Source organism: Syngnathus typhle, linkage group LG3 (genome assembly GCF_033458585.1).
Source record: "Syngnathus typhle isolate RoL2023-S1 ecotype Sweden linkage group LG3, RoL_Styp_1.0, whole genome shotgun sequence".
Classification (NCBI taxonomy): domain Eukaryota; kingdom Metazoa; phylum Chordata; class Actinopteri; order Syngnathiformes; family Syngnathidae; genus Syngnathus; species Syngnathus typhle.
Genome location: NC_083740.1, coordinates 12,367,352 through 12,386,773, shown reverse-complemented (window position 1 = coordinate 12,386,773; position 19,422 = coordinate 12,367,352). Strand labels below are relative to the sequence as shown.

General features: G+C 38.7%; 2 protein-coding genes across 5 annotated transcripts; one reads left to right on the top strand and one right to left on the bottom strand.

The window, feature by feature from the left end:
• Window positions 1-144: 144 nt before the first annotated feature.
• On the bottom strand, window positions 145-3,742 carry LOC133151390 (uncharacterized). 3 transcript variants are annotated; one of them, XM_061274365.1, is made up of 8 exons: window positions 3,633-3,742; window positions 3,303-3,350; window positions 3,074-3,168; window positions 2,252-2,952; window positions 1,588-1,996; window positions 1,072-1,205; window positions 735-836; window positions 145-661 (listed from the first exon to the last, which is right to left on the bottom strand). In XM_061274365.1, the coding sequence occupies exons 2-8, from the start codon at window positions 3,334-3,336 to the stop codon at window positions 583-585; spliced, it is 1,554 nt and encodes a 517-aa protein (XP_061130349.1). In that variant the 5' UTR covers window positions 3,337-3,350; window positions 3,633-3,742; the 3' UTR covers window positions 145-582. The 3 variants fall into 3 exon arrangements, 2 of the variants coding, with proteins under 2 accessions (XP_061130349.1, XP_061130348.1); XM_061274364.1 differs by having other exon boundaries at window positions 145-836; XR_009713900.1 differs by lacking the exon at window positions 145-661 and having other exon boundaries at window positions 723-836; window positions 962-1,205.
• cc2d1a (coiled-coil and C2 domain containing 1A) lies at window positions 3,743-18,806 on the top strand. 2 transcript variants are annotated; one of them, XM_061274363.1, is made up of 28 exons: window positions 3,743-3,886; window positions 4,058-4,093; window positions 4,217-4,336; window positions 4,430-4,536; window positions 6,073-6,291; window positions 6,404-6,719; window positions 6,800-6,909; window positions 6,998-7,082; window positions 7,293-7,376; window positions 7,464-7,591; window positions 10,541-10,613; window positions 10,699-10,829; window positions 11,147-11,234; window positions 11,327-11,403; window positions 11,512-11,607; window positions 11,976-12,098; window positions 12,495-12,553; window positions 13,557-13,673; window positions 14,050-14,123; window positions 14,196-14,254; window positions 14,322-14,473; window positions 14,549-14,639; window positions 15,454-15,609; window positions 15,905-16,036; window positions 16,105-16,231; window positions 16,310-16,386; window positions 16,501-16,548; window positions 16,623-18,806. In XM_061274363.1, exons 3-28 carry the CDS (start codon window positions 4,240-4,242, stop codon window positions 16,653-16,655), a joined length of 2,859 nt encoding a protein of 952 aa, XP_061130347.1. In that variant the 5' UTR covers window positions 3,743-3,886; window positions 4,058-4,093; window positions 4,217-4,239; the 3' UTR covers window positions 16,656-18,806. The 2 variants fall into 2 exon arrangements, with proteins under 2 accessions (XP_061130347.1, XP_061130346.1); XM_061274362.1 differs by having other exon boundaries at window positions 3,749-3,886; window positions 4,058-4,124; window positions 4,204-4,336.
• The last annotated feature ends 616 nt before the right edge of the window (window positions 18,807-19,422 follow it).

Below are 19,422 nucleotides of genomic sequence, written 5' to 3'. Positions count from 1 at the left end.
CATGTAACCTTGAAAAACAAACGCGCTCTGTTGAGATAGTGTTTTGTGTGCATTCAAATAAACAAATGGTGTGTTGTAAAACTTACACTTTTAGTGTTTGATCTTTTGGTTCTGATTGAAAATAATTACCTTACACCATGAATATAATTTGGAAAAAACAGTTTTACTTTGCAACAAATTAACAGAAAAGCAGAAAAGTGAACATCAAAATGTAATTTTTTAAAGACTAAACTTAATGGTTAAATTGCGTGACAGATCCAATGTTTACATTGACCTTCAACTTAAGAACTCAGTCGGATCGCCTTTTGTTTGTATTCAAATAAAAAATGGTGTGTTGTGAAAACCAACACTTTTGGTGTTTGATCGTTTGGTTCTGTTGGAAAATAACTACCTTACATCATGAATCAGAAATTAATATAATTGGAAAAAACAGTCCCACTTTGCAACAAATTAACAGGAAAGCGAAAAAGGTGAATGTCAAAATGTAATTTTTTAACACTAAGTGAACTTAATGGTTAAATTGTTTAACATAGATCCAACGTTTACATTGACCTTAACTTAAGAACTCAGTTGGATTGCTTCTCAACGAGGTAAACTCCTTGTGTTCTTGCTGCCACGCCGCATGTTCTCAATCTCTCGATGAGCAGCCATAATTGTTCGACTGGAAGAGAATACATCTAAAATTTTCCACGAATGTATACAACACAGAAAAATGGAATGGTAAATTGACAAACTTTAAAAAGGAGAGTTCCTTAATGAGCCCACAAATCAATGGAGAGGCATCTTCTTCATGGCTTGAGGGTTTAACAATTTTCTCCATTATTGCCTGGCCGTCACTGGTGGGGACACAAATCACTTATTCACTCATTTAATATTGATTAAGGAAAGATAAAGTCCAAAGTACTAAATGCATTTGCAGTAACTAACTTATTTATCCTACATGTAAATCCATGTAGTGTACCTTTTTGTATTGGAATGATGCAAACATAAGTGAGGACTGTCCAATGAAGAACTTGTAGTAAATGGACTTGCATTATATTCTCATATTTCTAACAGTAAACATCTGCTTACATCAACTCGATGTTGTTGAGCTGCGAGTCTGAGACAAAATCGAAGCACCCAGATCCAAGAGAGTCACTGGAGTTTATGGTTTGCGGCTGCTTTGTGTTCACAGCACCAGGGCAATGGTCATCATCATGACCAAGCTGTGTGCAACAAAAATAAAGACAAATACAATTATTTTCATATAAAATCTAAAGTAAGGTATGTCAGCCCAAACTTAAGATCGTTTGCTTATTGGCCACGGTATCAGAGTCATGGCTCAGGTAACAGTCATGTTTTTCTTCAGGCTTTCACATGATTATAATTTAAAAGAAATACTTTAAATGAAATGAAACTACTGAACCTTTCTAGTAAGTAAAACAGTAAAACTCTTAAAGGGATTTTTTACTTACTATTTAGACATTTCTAGGAGTAAAAAAAAATACTTTGTCTCTAAATGACTGAGCACCACTATGGTTCTATATGTGGGTGTGCCTCAATGCTTGAACGGCTAACCCCTGGAGGAAAACTGGATGAACTACTCACCATGTTATTCGTCTCTGAGCCGCCAGAGGGGATGACTTCACAGAGTTTGACATGACAGTCTTCTTCTTGGGTGTTAACAGACAACGCATCTGCTTTGTCTTCCTCACAGTCCATAACATCACCATGCAGATCATGCATCTTCTCATCAGTTCCTACAGAAACACACTGCACCTCCTCATCGCTAGAAGTTAGACTGAATGATTCACAGTCCACTTCTTGGGGATTTGGTTTCTCCAAATGATGTTCCTTTCCCATTGCAGGTGGAGCTGATTCGGTGTCCACGGTTGGATCCGGAGCAAGAACTGAGCCCTCTTTGCAGACATGTCTTTCGCCGTCCAAACTACTTGACTTGCACACAATGTCACACCCATTACAGGGAACGTCAGGAATGTGGAGCTCTGTAACCGGCCTGTGTTTTAACAAACAAATTAAACAAACTCAACATGTTACTTATGGTTCATCATTACACTTTATCTTGACTTATTTGTTGGAACACATTTGACTTTGACTGACTTGTTGTAATTTTTCACTTCAAAATGTAAATGTGCACCCCATAAAATTTTGAACCACTATATTTTTGAGAATGTGAGCTTAATAAAAAGAAAATCTGTATTTTTAATTGAAATTCTTTAGCTGTTAAAAAAGACAAGACCTCTTGACTTACCTGTCCACTGCACTATCCTGACTGTTGTGCAGTACCTCTTCTTTCCTCAGTTCTGCAGGGATGGTCACCGGAGTTGAAAGCAGTGATGGTGGTAGGAGAGATGATTCAATGTCAACTTTGTTTGTGGATGTCTGCCGTTCAACTTTCTGTCTGCTGTTCTGTCCATTTACAGTCTTAGTCATCTGTAAAAAATGACTTCGCTCCTTTTCTGTCAGACCACACATACCCATCCTTTTCCTTTTTTTGGTTGGCTCCTCCGTCACTCTATCAGTTTTGTCCTCTTTGCTGTCACCCATACTCTCATTGCTCTGTGCACCAAGGCTCACCTTTTGGTTTCTTACTAAATTACACTGAAGGCCATTACTTGTTCTCTGCTGATCTTCTAAAGCAGTTGAACATAACTGACCTGAGTCTTTGGAGGTCAACGGAAAGACCTGGTTTTGCTCTGTTTGAGACAATATTTGGTCACATTTCTCTGTCATTTGATCTTCATCCTCGTCCTTTCCACTCATGGTATCATCCCTTACAGGAGACATCTCTAGTTGAGAATCACTGATGGGATGTGTGACTGTTTTCTCTTGTTCCTTTTTAACAGGATCATTCGGCTCTGACTGGTCAACGTTTTCATCAGAAATGTCATCTAGTTTGGTCAGAGAGGATTGTGCCACTTTCTGATCTTGCACAGAAATGACAATAGATACCTGCAGAGGGGAGACAGAGGTGCAGCTCGGCTTACTACTTTTTTTTTTTGGTATCCTTGAATTATGATGAACTATTGGTGGCTATTTAGAATATGGGTGTTTTTAAAAATGACCCGATCACCTGTTGAATAGTATGGTCAACATCTGTAGAGGAACGATCGTCAGATGGCCTTTTTCTTGTCCTGAGGGATGAAAGCTGTGGTGGATCTGCGCCACCTACAAAAATAAAGTATATGAATCAAAAGCTTTGTCTCAGTACCATAATAATAACAGCACAGTATTGTTATGTATACTTCAAAATTTTAAGCAAGATAAAATTGTGTTATGGTGCATTATGATGCATCCTTTACCTTCGTTGTGGTTCTTTGTGCTTGATTCTGGCATCTTTCAAATGTTACCTTTATGAACAAATTGAATGAATAAATTATATATACATAGTTCTAATTTTACATGCCTTCTAAAAGAAACTGTATCAGGGTTGCTGGATTTTGGATAGCATAAAGCTAATTATCACATTTATGGTTTTCTTGAGCTAAAGACGATTTAATTACTAAAAGTGTAAAGGTTTAAATATTTAATAAACTTAATAATATGTAACAATGGACATTTCGCGTTTATTTGTTTTTTGCTGGAGAATTGTGATAAAAAAAACTCCACTAAACTTGACTTTTCTAACTCACCTGAGCCCAAGTAAAAGCTCTTCACAAGACTTTACGTCAGGAACTGGCGTTTGCGGTCAGCCGTAAAGCGTTTTGTTCGTTGCTATTGGAGATGTAATGTAGGAAGTAATTCCACTGCTTGTCGGGCTTGTTTTGACGGCTCGACGTCTGTTGACACTCCACTGTTCTTATGACCTTTTACCATTTATTTCGGAACAGTATTTGACAACATTTGATATTCTTTCAGCTGTCGCTAAGTGCGTGAAAGTGAAAAGGTAAGGAGTTTACTTTAAAAAAGGCATTAGCCCCACAGAAAACTGCGACTTGCCTTACTCGACCAACACTGATGACTACACTTTAAATTGTTCTTTTCATCGAAAGTAAAAATGTCCATCACCTATCTTTTTGTCGTTGACACAAATAATCAGAAGCCACGTTTTATATAGGTAAGAGTCGATGAGTCGAAGTCGAAACCCACCTCCCCGAGGTCAAGGGGCAGCACGCGCTAGACAGGTAACTCATCTGAGGTTTTGAACGAGATGACGATTCTTGAACACCTGTCTGACCTTCGACCTGTGTAAATGTGATTAAGATGGGGCTGCTCCTTGACCTGACCCCGGATGGGGGGATGGATGATGACGGTAACGATGAAGAGTTTGAGGCTGAGCTACACAATTTGATGGGAGAAGGAGGAGGACCGCAAAGGAAAAAACGTGAAAATAAAGGTGCAACGATCACTTCATTGTCTTCCACCCCTATGTACATTTATGTTGCTTGTGTCTCATGGTACTGGTGCTTTAAAAAATTCTGGTGTCTAGGTCCCGTTGCAATGGCTGACATTGAGAGAATGGCCGCTCTTTGCATGAAAGACCTGGATGAAGAGGACATGAATGATGAAGATTTGGTTGATGATGAAGATCTGCTGGTAAAACAAACACTTATGTTAATTAATTGATAATGTAACTATTCTAGCACTTATATTTTGCTAACGTACTATGTCAGTTAAGCCTATCAACTGCACACTGAAGGAATAATAATTTAACTTAAATCATAATGTATTTGTCGATATTGTTTATTTCTTACTTTCCAAATGTCTTTGAATGCACTTGAATAGTGTGGCCCTTTTTATCACGGGAATATGTTAAATGGGTGACAGAAATAAATCTGAGATAAAGGTAATATAAAACTTTGTTGAAGGATAAGTTTACTGACTGACATAAAAATTAAATAAAATTAACCATGTAATCTAACAAAACTCTGGTAGTCCAATGAAAACTCAGGGTAAGATCTGTTGGTGCGTATCAACTTCATGTTTCATACGGAAATACCAAAATTCCAAATTATATTAATTTTTAATACTGTTGAGATATTGCAAGCATTTGTTAACAATTCATCTTTTAAACTAAATAAGAAAAAATAGAACAAACACTCTGACTGGCTTCTGATAACAAAACTGCTGTAGTTATCCATCAATTTGTTGTGTACAGGGAAACCAAAACTACAACGTGGCCTGCAACAACAAAATAAGTTTGGCACACCTGACATAAAGTACTAGTCAAAAGTTTCAAAACGAAATTGAAATGGTCTCAAACACAGTAATAGGTCAAGAAATGCCAGCCATTAAACTCTTGATAATGCAGAGCTGTGAGCTGAAAGTCATTTCTGGTCATAAAGTAACGTCCACATCATAAAGTTGATTGAGAAAATAGCAACATGTCCAAAACTGTTATGTTGACAAAAGATAGCTACTTTGAAGAATCTCAATGAATATAAAACAAATTCTGTTTTGATTAACATTCATAATGTCGATGACAAGTGTTTCCCCCAACCTTTTGTTTTGTTTGTGTACCCCCAACCCTTTTTGGCACACCCCTTGAGACTCCCCTGACTCATACATGTTGATGATGATCCAAAAGTATAATGTAACACATTTAAGCGAAAATCACTTCCTTAATTAGAATATTTAATTCTTAGGTAATTTCTTTCATTTTTTTTTTCTTTTTAACCGCTAATTGAACATTCAAATTATAAATATGAATGATGGTTCAGAAAATTGATGGTGGTGGAGTGAAGGATTCAGGACATTTTTAAGTAATTACAATAACACTGAACTTGAGGATGTTTCCAAACTTTTAACTGGTATTGTATTCTATAATATGATAATACTCAATATACAATACTCAGTGGCATCAATACTCTTTGCTATGTGTGGACGATGAACATTAAAACAGTAAAATGTGGTAACATATTTGACTGCTGCCCAGGATTTTGCATCATTATGGGATAACTACACTGAAGGGGCGCGAGTCTAAATTCGGATTTAGCAGTGTACTGTAAAAACCCATGAAATATCAATGACTTAAAAATCTGTTATTTCATTGGGCCCCAAATGTTTGGCCACGATATAGCGAGGACTCCCTCTAGTGACATTTAGCATTTCATTATCTGTGTTTGTTCACAGGCGGAACTGAATGATGTTTTGGAGGACAATGAAGAAAGCAGTCCTTCTCAGCTCTCACAGGCTCCTAGAGGCTCCCAATCTTCTCCTGCAAATTCCACTGGTGCAACTGGATTGGAAAGCCGTGTGTTGGAGCGCCTTGAGATGTACAAAACTGCCATCTCCAATGCAACTGCATCTGGGGAGACAAGCAAAGCTCGAAGATATGATCGTGGATTAAAGGTTTTGAACTGTTTCAATTTCAAGCCTTTTTTTTTTTTCATATCTCAACATGAGTGCCTCTTCTGCTAAAGTTGTAAATTATGCTTACAGTTCCTGTCCTTGCCATCCTCAGACATTGCAGTCCATGCTTGCATCAGTCAAAAAAGGAAAGCCAGTCAACGAAGAGGAGATGCCACCTCCTGTTGCTTTAGGCGGAAAAGCTGGTGCTGCAGCTGAGTCTGAATCCACAAACGAACAAGAAACGTCTGAGCCCATGCTGATTCCCTACCCTCCGGTCAATCAAAAACCTTCTTGGGAGACAGAGCCAGCAGCTCCTAATACTAAGCCACTCCATTTAGCTCCACCCCACAACCCAGCTGCTGCCATCACTCCGGAAACCCCGATAATCTCTCCATTGACACCCTCTCATCCTGGCACACAACACTCAGGTTACCTGATAGGATACGACTCTCAAAGTTTCTCTTTCTTTGTGAAGAGTAATGTAGATGTTTTTCTTCTATTCTTTCAGAACTTAAACAGACAGTGTTGTCCCGACAGAGAGAGTACAAGCTAGCGGCCATACAAGCCAAACAGAGTGGTAACATTGAACTGGCCAAACAGCACTATGTCACTGCCAAGGTAATAGGAGTAAAAATAATCATATTGGCATGTGTAGTTTACAGGTAGAACATGTTTTTAAAACACAAGATGGGCTCTTAATATGCAGAATCTGGAACCATTGGTGGAGGCCATTGATAGGAATGAACCAGTAGACCTGAGCTTGCTTCCTCCAAGCCCTGGTCAGTGTTCTGGTAAGCAGAATGTTGAGAGAAAAAAACTGTTTCCTTTGCATTTTGTCATTCATGCACCAGCCGTGCTAATCTCAGGTCAGTAAATTCTATTGACCTGCGCTTTATGTTGAATCTTTAAGTACCTTAATTACTTTAATTACCTTAAATACTTTAATTACCTAAACTCTACTGTTACTCTATTGTCAACAACTGTTGTGTCATGATTCACAGGAGACGTAGCCGAATCACACGCACCACCTTCCGCTAAACGACAAGCCACTGCTGCTCCAGCAACCACGCAGGAACCAGCCGCTGGCAAGTAGACATGATTCTTGTGACTGGTTAGCACTGTGGGATGAAGGTGATGATGATTGTTGAAATGTGTGTGTGCGCCTTTCAAAGACCTTGCCGCTCCCAGCAATGTGGCAGAAGCCTTGCAGCAAAGAATGGATATATACAAATCAGCAGCAGATGGAGCTAAGAGCAAAGGAGATGAGCGTAAAGCGCGTATGCATCAACGTATTGTTAAGGTACACGTCATGGAGCTCAACCTTATAAAGAATCCATTAACAACTTCAAAAGAATTTTCAAGGAACAATGTGCCACCTTTTGATAAGGACAATAATGTCACTATCATTGTTAACTTGGAATCAATTACATTGTTTTTGTTTTGCCTAATAGTACATCTTAAATGCTTTTATGTACAAATCTGGCCTTACGTTGAAATGATAAATATAATTGACAGTTCTTAACTGCACGGGGAGCCAGAAAGTAGAAACGAGTTTGCAGGGGTTGGGGTTAGGGCTTGCAAGTGTGCAAACCTTTTCATTTTGGCTGTGTTAAGTAGTAACCAGTCACATTCAAACTCAGTTTAAAGATCCTGTAAAGTGAACTCAGAAATGTGTGTGTGTGCAGCTATAATGCCAAATAAGGATACTCATAGACAGAACTCAAGGATTTTCATGGTTTTATTTGAAGTAATTTAAAAAGATTTACAGGACAGGGACTAAAAAAAAAAAAAAAAAAAAAGCAAGTGTCCCCTTGGCTTTACAAATTGGTCTCCGTTGGCAAGAATACCTACGTAACATAACAGCCATTTCCCGTGGTTTCAGATCAGATGTACACAAAATTGTTTTTATGAAACTGTTGCAATTCAGCAAAATCGTGTCCGGTGTGAGTAGTTCTGAGATCATGCGGCACAGCGTCTCAGTCGGATTGAGGTCAGGAATTTGACTGAGCCATTTCATAACATGCATTACTTCTTCCATCCTTTATTAAGCCTTAACGTTTTGAACAGATGGCCTTAAGGCAGGGGTGGGCAAACTACGGCCCGCGGGCCACATCCGGCCCACGGGACCGTTTAATCCGGCCCGCCAACCCTGAACAAATTGTATTATTAAACTTTTTTTTTTTTTGGTCATTTTGCCTGCAATGACTGCGTTTTCCCAGTAGATGGCGCAGCGCTCGCCTGCGCATTTACTACCGGAAGCCGTGTCAGAAAGCTCGGTGCACACTCACAAGTGCGTGTACGTACTCAGTAGTACGGACTTGGCGCACTCTCGCTCTATTCGTATCAGTCCCGAATTTAGAGCGTGGGCTTTGACGACAGCATTCTTATAATTCGCGCGCTGAGCTTTCAGATGCAGTTTTGCGCTAAAGCCACCCACAAACCTTCCCCTGGAATCCTTCCATTAAAATGAGTGGCCCGAAAAAAAGAAGTGAGTGCCGAGTGTTTAAAAAAGAGTGGCCGATTTGGCTCGACGTACGCGACGTGACGTTCAGCCACATCAACATCAACCCGTCACAGATCAAGGTAAACGGACCAACACCTCGGATCTCGCCTAAGAATTGCCACAACAAATTTTACTCCAGACTATGACGCACTAGCAAAAAAGGGACACCAACAACACTGTTCCCACTGAAAATGAACGGGAAGCTCTCAAGTTTATTGTAAAAAAATGCATTTTGAATATGATTTGTACACATAGCAGGGATTGAAACTAGCGACCATTCTCATTTTCAAACAATGCAGGATGCTCAAGGACATTGATGCACCACCTATTTGCGACTAATCTTAACCTGTAAAGTTCTTAAGTGTTTCCCGTTTCCTCACCTCTGTTACCAGGTGTTTGCGAGTTAAAACTCTGCTCTGATTTTCAGATACCCCTCACCGTTGATTACTTTATTTGAGTGTATGCTTTCACCGATTCTTCAAGATGATATATTTGGTCAGAATGTTTGCCGTTTGATGTGATCCCATAAGATAAACATCTTTCATTAATCTGACCTGCAGGCACTGAAGTGATGGAGATTGTTATTCATAATAACAGTGTCGTATTTTATGAGAATCACTGATAGCAGTTTTTTAGTGAATTTTTTTTTTTTTTAATGCTGTTAATAAATGCATTTGTTTTCAAAAAACTTGTTTGGAATATCCATGCTTTACTACCTACTAAAGGCCAAGATCTTTTATGCAATGACCTTTACAGGTCGCTTATATGACTTCACACAACGCCTATACCATCTGCTCCTGGTCCGGCCCTCCGGTCCAAATTTAGAACCCAGTTCGGCCCGCGAGTCAAAAAGTTTGCCCACCCCTGCCTTAAGGTCTTCTGCAAAATATCTTGATAAACCTATGAATTCATATCATGCTTACAAATCCGTCATTTTTACGTTTTAATCATTCATTTGTGCTCTCTATAAAGTGGAACAGCAATGCTTTTGTCTGAATTTCTCATTATAATAACATCATAATTTTACCCCTGTTCTGAGTAGCGTCTGAGAGCAAGTCGTTTTTTTGTGCAGTCACTTTAAATGCAAATAAGATACTTCACATCTCCCCCCCCCCCTCCAGGCCGCAAATTATCCGCCTCCACTCCGGTCGGACATATTTGTAGTTTGTTAGGAGAGGTATAGTTATCTTGTGGCGCACAAACATTTTTGAACGAATAAAATATGTCAACAACTAAAAGACTCTGCAAGGAATAAAGAGAGAGCTTTGGCCACATCCATTACCTTATTTATTTTTTATTAAAAAATATCTCCAAAACTGATTCTAAAAGTATCTCTTTAATGATAGCAAACTATTCAGGACCTGAGTAAGCAAGTCACACCCATACGATTATGCTCTTTCTACCATGTTTCACACACAGTTGGGATAAGATTTTGATGTGAGTGTGCTGTGTGATTTTTTTTTTACTTCACACAGTTCTCTCCAAACAATTGTAGACATACGGTAGATTTGTCAACAGAAATGTTGGAACAATTTTCATCAAAATTCATTCTAATGATTGTGTATTTCTGATCTACAGCTATAGGAAATGTTTGGTTGTAGGCTATTGGTGCCAAAGGAGGCTCAAGCAGTTACATGGAATCGCCATAACTAGTGTTGGAATGAGTCAAAGTGACAATCTGCCCTTAGTGACATTTTTTATCACAAATGATTTCAAAGGCTAATGGCAAACTTCTGCTTTTAACAGCAATACCAAGATTCTATTAAAGCACACAAAGCTGGCCGACCTGTCAGCTTGTCGGATCTACCTGTACCACCAGGTACATTTCCGATTTCACACATTTACAGTTTGCTTTTAGTGTGTACCAATTATATACTGTGTAATATTGTGTATTTCTTTTCTAGGTTGTCCACCATTACAGGGCTCAGAGAAGGATCCGCAAAACTTTATGGGTGTCCTGGAAACAGCTATGAAAATAGCAAATCGGGATCCAGACGCAGAAGAAGACGAGGACAGTCCAAAAGAGACTGCCAAGGTAAAGAAAACCTAATAAATATACTGCCAAGTGCTCTAATTGATATACAGCCAGGGATTTTGATTGGGTTGCCTTTAGACTCCAGATAGAAATACCATCTGTTGTATTTACTCGCATGCATTGAATCTTGACCTTTTTTTATTTTTTTTATGGTACCTTAATGTGATGTAGCATAATGTAATCTTTATATGTATTTCTGTTAATTTTACATTATATATTATTACGCAGTTTTTATTAAATAACAGTCACTATTCTTATCTCATCACTCTCTCATATCTCTATCTGGATCCTTATTAAATACAGTTATTTCTCCTCAGTCCTCTGCGCGTGGAGTTGCCCAGAAAGCTAAATCTCCAGCGTCTCAAGCCCCTGGGGTTTCCACAATACCAAAACTGGGAGGCAAAGGTGTGTTGGCAGTATAACTCTGAACCATGCCTGCATATTCATGCTTTTACTGCTGCATAATGCCATCACTTATTTTTTATTCATCATTGCAGCACAACAGCAAGTGGATTTCCTGTTGCTACGGCGACAGGCATTTTTGCGTGCAGCACTACACTCAAAAAAGATGAAGGTATTCCATACAGTTGTTTCTCCCTGGTAGATTGAGTGGATGACGTTTTTGTGTTTCTATAAGATTTATAACCACAATAGCCGTAGAAGTCTCAAATATATGTTGCAGGACATGACGGCAGCAGCGCAGCACCTCAGACACGCTAAAGGACTCGACCCCATGATCGAAGCAGCAAAGTCTGGCCTCCCTATTGATATCACCAAGGTTCATCATTTATGCATTTAAACTAATGAAAGACAAGATGTTATGGTAGTCCTTTGTACCTGACACAAGAAATTGAATGTGTGAGGTGTACCAAAAGCCATGGTGTGAGTTTGCGTGCGCACATGTGTGAAATCCACCGTTCAGCCTGCATGTTGTCTGTGACTCTAGAATATAGCCCACGACTGCTTTGGTCTCGCATTTTGTGTCCTATACCTCACAGGTTTCTCTCTCACTGAGTCACAATGTAATTATAAAAAACAATATTATTGCTGTGGCTCTCTTTGTTTGCTTCTAGTAGTAACTTGTAATAGAAAATGGAAAGTTGATTTGAAAGGGGTGCATGTACCTGATAATTTTGCCCATTTTAGATACCCAGCAGTCCAATCAGTGAGGAAGACTTTTTGCTGACTCGTTCCCGTACATCACCTCATTCTTCTCGTATCAGTGGACAATACCAGACCCTCATGGATCTTTTGCGAAAGCAGCATGAGGTTGGCATTCATATTTCCTTGCACTGTACAGCAGCTCGAATGTATTCATAAACATGTGGACAAGGTTGTTGGTACTCCTACGTTAATAAAAGAAAAAGTATTCAGGGCAAGGGTACCGTTGTTTTTGTCCAGGCCTCTTTCAATCATTTGCTTTTAAAAAGGAATCTGTTGAACCACAATTCGAAAGCAATGTTTAATTTTTATTGGGTACATTTCCATACATTTTTTATTACTTTTGTCCGACTGAGGTTATTTCTGTGACCATAGTGGGTTTGCATTTGATTAATAGACCAATAGCTTTGTCCACTTGGGTACAATATATTGAATTGTCTAAATGTGGCTGTAAACCTTTCCTCTACACGTGTTTCTGTTTCTCTCTCCCAACTATATCTCCAGAAATGTCTGAGTCGCTCACAGCAGTTCATACTCATGGGCAATATTGGCGAGGCTCTCAAGTAAGACCATGTTGTGCAAAGTTTTTTTTTTGTTATCTTATTTTAGTTTAATTGGCCAAAGCATATTATTCGTGGACATGCAGTAAAGTATAAATTAACTGCACAATCTAATTACATCCAATGTTTGGGACATTTTATCCTGTTGCAAAATAACAGTAACCAACTATTTAGAATTAAATGCTCAAAAAATTATAAATTCATTGGTAATGGTTGATTGTGATAGTTTAGGCAATAGGAGTCCAGAGTCACTCTTAATCTTGTTTGAACTGATTAATGAATGACAGTCAATAAAAATAATGTGTATGTGCTTAATACCAAGACCGTATCCCATGCTATTCTTTCCACAGTACAATACAAAAGATAAAAAAAATGAGAAAAGATACAATTGAGGCAAGTATAATTGATAAATAAAGAAAAAAGTTACTACGCATATTCATATCGTAATTCTCAACTGTGGGGGACCCCGAATCCATTTGGGTGGGTTGTGGACAGCTTTTAAAATAAATTACATGTATTCTTATTTTGATTATGTGTGACTGCTTCGTGCTTTCGCCACTAGTCTATTTTGTAAATACGTAAATACATTACAATACAATACATCATTGCGAGCAATATGCTTTTGGCAGTAATGTGCATGTTTTTATAGGTTATATTTTTTAACAAATCATGTTTGAAAAACTGGGAAATGACTGCATTAATAAGAAAATGCGGGTTTCAGGTGACAACAGTTGAGAACCACTGTATTTGTATAATATTGTTTTTGAAAAAAAAAAAGCATTCCTTTAACAGAACCTGTAAATTGTTAGTGCGTTTTCTTTCTTGAAATAAGGAGGATTATTAATTTGTCAAGTCCTAGCATCTTGAAATCTTGTTTCTTGTGCCTTTCTTGTATTGAGAAACTAGTTTTATGGGATTACATTTGTTCTTAACAGCTACACCGTAGTCACGCCATGAATATTGTGCAAATATTTTGTGCTTTAGGGCTGTCTCTCTTTCTTTGCAGGTGTGAAAAGCTTGTAGAAGATTCCTTAAAAAATGTAGAGATACTGAAGGATTCCTACACCAAGGGCCATCCAGTGCCCAACTGTCACACGAAAGAGAAGACCTTCAGTGTTGTCAAGTGAGCAGTAAATGCATTTAAATCTACTGCAAATGGTCTATGACCTATTATTAGATTCTTATTTTCAGACAAATGATAAAAATAAATTTGTTGTTACCTGCTGGTATATCATATATCAGACAGAAACCCTATCAGTCACATTTTGATGAATTTCATCTTTATTTTCAAAACTATTGAATTGTTCTCACAGTTTAATCCATGTTTTCAAGTAGTTGATTCACAGTGAGTCAGTGTGACAGATTTTTCTCGGGCTTCAGTAACCCATCAAGCTGGCAGCTAAATGACTCATTTAACAGTCCGATTTGTTTGGATCACAGTAATGCTGACTGATGTCTGTCACTCATACTGGGCTCAAGACACCTGTCTGTTTGTGTAGGAACTACCCCAATCTGACTCCCAATGAGATGATACTGTACATCATCAGAGGCATCAACCTACCAGTTCCCCCTGGTAGGCAGTTTTCCTGCCAATCTGCTCCAAATGAAATTGAATTTGAATTTAGACCTCTGTCTTTGCCTTCAGGTGTCTCGTCTAATGATCTGGATGCCAGTGTGAAGTTTGAGTTTCCTTTTCCCAGTGTGGTAAGGAGCTGTAATATCAAGAGAGAAAAGAAGTGTTATTTAATAATTTCCCTTCATGCATGTGTAGGAGGAGGCACAGAGGGACAAAACCAGCACGATAAAAAGTACTACCAGTCCGGAGTTTAAAGAGCAGTTCAAACTCAACATCAACCGAGCGCACAGAGGATTTAAACGAGTCATCCAGTCCAAAGGCTTCAAATTTGAGATCATCCACAAGGGGTACAAATCCGAACTACTTTGATGTTGATGCCCAAATGATCCCTTTGAAATGAATGATATGCTGCGTGTGTACAGAGGCCTCTTTAAAACAGACAAGGTTGTGGGCACAGCTCAACTGAAGCTTGAGGGTCTAGAAAACCATTGTGATGTCAGAGAAATTATCGAGGTGAGTTGTTTTGATCTAAAAAAATAAAAGTAATTTGAATGTATATGTTAATGAGTACATTCGTATCATCCACAAAAATTGAATCGTGGCAACTGGAGTCTTGGTTGTTGAGGATGTTTTTCTTTTTACTAGCGGTTTCTCCATATAGAATTTGGACATTGTTACCCATGTAAACAAGGTCTTTATTTTTAGGCGCATATGAACAATTGACTCTGAACCCAAAGAGGCAGCTTTCCAATGTTCAAAGTCAAAGTCTGCTTGGTTTCTCCAATCTAGAGGTCACTGCACTACTACACTCATGAACACCATTGCTCCATTTGCATTTGGGGATTTTGTCCCTAGGGTGAACCATCTTTTATCTGTGGGTGCCACCAACTTTGAAGTATATTGGTATGTTTACGTTTGGAGAAAATACTTGTGTATATATCTGAGAAATCAGATAAACTGATAACAGATCTAGGGTGAGTCCTGTAGACTGCAGTTATGGTACCCTGACTGCTTCAACAGCTGGAGTGCTCAGGTTCCGGACCTTGTTTGTGGAGTCATTGGAGGTGTGGATAAGGTGTGGGCTATTTCCAGGCTGTGGAGGTAGAATGATGGCAAGATGTTTGGCAATGATCTAGGTGCTGCGGTCGATTCTATGAGCAATTGGCTCAAGTGGCGCACCTTCCTTGGGAAATTTTGGAATTTTTATAAATGCCAGGTATTTGGCATAAGTGGTAGTACAAGTGGTCGATTCCTTCTCTTTTCATTTCTGAGGATATTAACGTATATGCACACCTTTGCTTGCATGTGGATCGTTTGTTACTCTTAGGTGATGGATGGACGTAAAGCCACAGGTGGCAAGTTAGAGGTGAGGGTGAAGATCAGAGAGCCCATATCCGGGGTAGAACTCCAGCCTACGACAGAAAAGTGGCTAGTCCTTGAACCAGTCTCTCCTGTCTCACCTCCAGAGCGACAAAAAGAACGGGTAAGTCAATGACCTGTATTGCTGTCCTTGTTGAAAAGTTAGCTCAGGATGACATTGAAAACCTTATTTACTGCTAAACACTAATCCAAGATTCTCCCATCAATTCATGCACAAGTGTCAAGGGCTCAGTGTTGAAGATCATCACAGGTCCCAAATTATGCATTACTAAGTAGAGGATTTTGTTGAGAGCCTTTGCTATGGTGGTAAATAATTATTTTGTATTAATGCAGAATGGTATAAGAATGCGAACATATAATGAAGTTTCAATAACTTTGTGTGTATTTTAATGAACCAGGTTCCAAATTTTGGATCTAAACCTAAACGTGAGGTGAGCAACAGAAGCAGCCACTCCAGCAGCTCTCCCCCTCAGTACAAGCTGCACAGCTTCAGCCTCCTCAACTACGACAAGGAACGATTAGAGAGAAAGGTATTTTTATGCATGTGGTTTGCATTTAATTCCTTTCAGATCCCATCAGTCACCATGTCCTCTCTCAGATTGCGGAGTACAGTAAGAACCGGCGGGATCCCCCAACTGATGTCTTGCATCAGTACAAAGAGATCACACACAGGCTGCAGTGGCAAAAGGCTCAGTTAGAGGGAGCCTCTCCTTCTCTGCTCTCAGGTAACCTGATAACATCTATTTTTCTATTAAAAAAAACCATACATAAATATAATTCTCTTTCTCCTTGTCCATGAGCAGAGTATGAAAGTGTGCTGCAGCGCTTCACCCAAGGACTCGCTGACTCTGTGAAGAAATTTTCAAGTCAAGGCAATCGGGTGAATGCGGTGTCAGGGTTGACTCCTGTTCAAACATGATGTTGGCTAATTACCGTATTTTTGATGCATCAGTTTGTCCCTGTGTAAAGTCTCCATTCTTTATGCTCTTTATAGGATGCTGCCAAGGATGCTCTGAGCAGGATGAAGATGGTAGAGGCTGAGGTGAGGGTTCTGGTGCAGTGTGATATGTTTGCCTGTAAAAAGGCTTGATCTTGTGTGTCTTTTTTATTCATCAGCTGGAATCACTGAAGAGGAAACGCACTAGATAAGGGGAGACTAGTTTGGCCAAGGATTTGCTGGAGTAAAGTTGTCTTCTCTCTTCTTGTACACAAAGATACAAACACTAGCACTCCACACTCAAGACCTTTGTCATGGTTCTATGCTGCACGACCATAACAAATGCAGGGAGCCACGTGTTAATTAAGATTATATTTTGTTGGGGGAAAAAAAAAACACAAAAAAGGGAAACCTAAATAAAAACAAATAGAATAGTTTTACACTAAAAAGACAAGAGGTATTTGTTGTTAAAAGGACAAACACTACTGTAAACCTTCTCAAAAATCCCCATGATTGTTTTATGTGTGCTTTCAAGTGCACATAACCAAAATGGGTACGTGCTTGATCAATACTCTGAGGTATTTTAGCACCTTTCCTCGTTATTTTATGGGTATAAGGATTTTAATCTAATCTGTCTGGTTCAATGTTCTCAGATTATAGTAATCTGCTGCATTTGCAGTGGTGTGATATGGGAGTGAAAAAACAACAAAAACGGGGCTTTGGGGCACCATAGCCTACATCCCATAATGAGGGATTAGTGTTTGTGTCACCAAGGAGACAACTACATCAGACATAAAGTCGCCTTTGGGGTTGCAGAAGGGCGGAGTGTTAACAGTGTGCTGTGAATGTTGTAGCAGTTTAGCACTGCCTTCTTCATCAGCCACTTGCTTTTTGACACCTCCTTCACCTTCTCTGTCTTCACACTAATTCCCTTCACATACTTTCAGGCATTACTCAGCGTTACATGCAGCTCCATTTGGATTTTCTTCTAAATCTCAAACAGAGTTAAATCCTCGGTGCCGTCTAATAGAAAATAATTAGCAGCTTCTACCGCTATAACTGTGTATTCATTCATATAAATGCTGGGCAGAGCCATCAATTTAAGATCTCTTTGATTATGTCTCATGTACTTTTTTGGTGCTCTTAATTATAATTTGTCAATTGAAATGGTGTTAGAAAAGATTACCGTCAATCCAACCATTTTCAAATGCTTCTGCTGTCGATGGTGGTGGGGCGCTTCCTTTCATATCGGTGACATGCTGTATTCACGCGTGCTTGCTTACTGCCTCGATTCGCTCTGACAGTTAAGAGAGCATCATTAATGGCGGTCCATACTTGTGCTCTCTACGATGACGAACGGGCCTAAATGTTTGCTGTTGTGTTGGTTTACATTTGGAAATTATAATTTACATCACAGTTTTTGTCAAAATTATCCTGAGAGTTTTTTTTTTTTTGACAATGTTTTCTTTCTTTATGGAGCAGACAAAAAATAATCCGCGTGGATAGTGCTGAATTTAGATGATGTTCATTTGTTCTTGGCCTGAAATGTTAAAACCAAATTAAAAAACAATTAAAATGCCACTTTCACTTATAAATTCAAGCAGATTGCTGTTGCTATGGAAACAGTTTCGCAAAAACTATCATTTTTACTGATAGTGAAGCACTATATCGTTAATACTTTTCACCCAATGAATTAAACAATTATGTAGTATGTAAAACTGCTTTGATGCATCAGTGAAATAGCCAGAATCGCTCAAACCGACTTCAAGAAATATGAATGTATTTTACCCATTTCACCTGATCTCCCACCTGCTTACAGAAGCTTTTAACTCTACATCAGCTCAAAACACACAAACACAACTTGACACATTACCCGCTCTTTGAGTAAGAGGCTGTGTTGTTGTCATGGTGACAAGATCATCAGCATTCAGTGAGGATTTTGGATGGTTTGAGTTGTGCAGAATTACATACATACTGTAATTCAAAACTTTGCTCATCTGATAAATAAATTACTTTCTCAATCACACACGCACACATATATTTTATGTGTATGTACGTATGTATGTGTAATGAGGCTCCATCGTCAGAATGACTGCAGGGAAAGCGGTGTGGCTTATTATTGTCATTATTTTGTCTAGTTGTATGTATTTCATTGGGTTGCGCTTGTTGAACAAATCACCTTTTTTTATTCTGTTCTTCCATATAAGTGCAATCAGAAACTATTTATATACAGAACAATGGCATTTGATGCTTTTTCTCTATTTTCAAACGTGTCATGACGATTTGTGCATCGCAAAGCGGGAATGAATCAAAAGTGTAATATGTACAGGGTTTGTTTTAATATGAATAAATGGTAAACTCTGTGTTTGTGTCACTACACTGTTCACAGTTAATCTCATTGTTTCTCAATGTTTGGTAAAAGGCATGATCCTTTAGAGGCCATATTCAGATTTCACACACTGTTATACATTATTTATGTAATTAGAATGTAATTTATGTTCATAAAATTTGGCACTGACAATTCATGGGGATATCCCCACTCTATGCAGTGCATACCACAATAGTTTAATACATAGACCCCAAATCAGATGTAAAACGTCCACACACCCTGGTTCAAATAGCTAGGTGTTTGTGATGATTTAAAGAAATACAGACCAAGATAAATCATTTATAAATTCTCCATGAATTTGACCTATGTACGTACAACACAATTGAAAGTTTTATTTTTTGAGTGGGAAAGTAAAAATATGGAACATCAAACTGACCTCTTTGAATACAATTTAACCGGACAATGACTGCATTTATTACATGTTCACATATAGAAAAATGTCTGAAAGATGGAGGCTCAGTGTTGTTGTGTCCTAGGGTGGTTTTAATTGCTCAATCTGGCACATTTAAATCTGTCCCGTGTACAATAAAATCTCAAGACTACCAATATAATCTCGAAAGGAATGTACTGCCTAGAATCAGAAAGCTTGA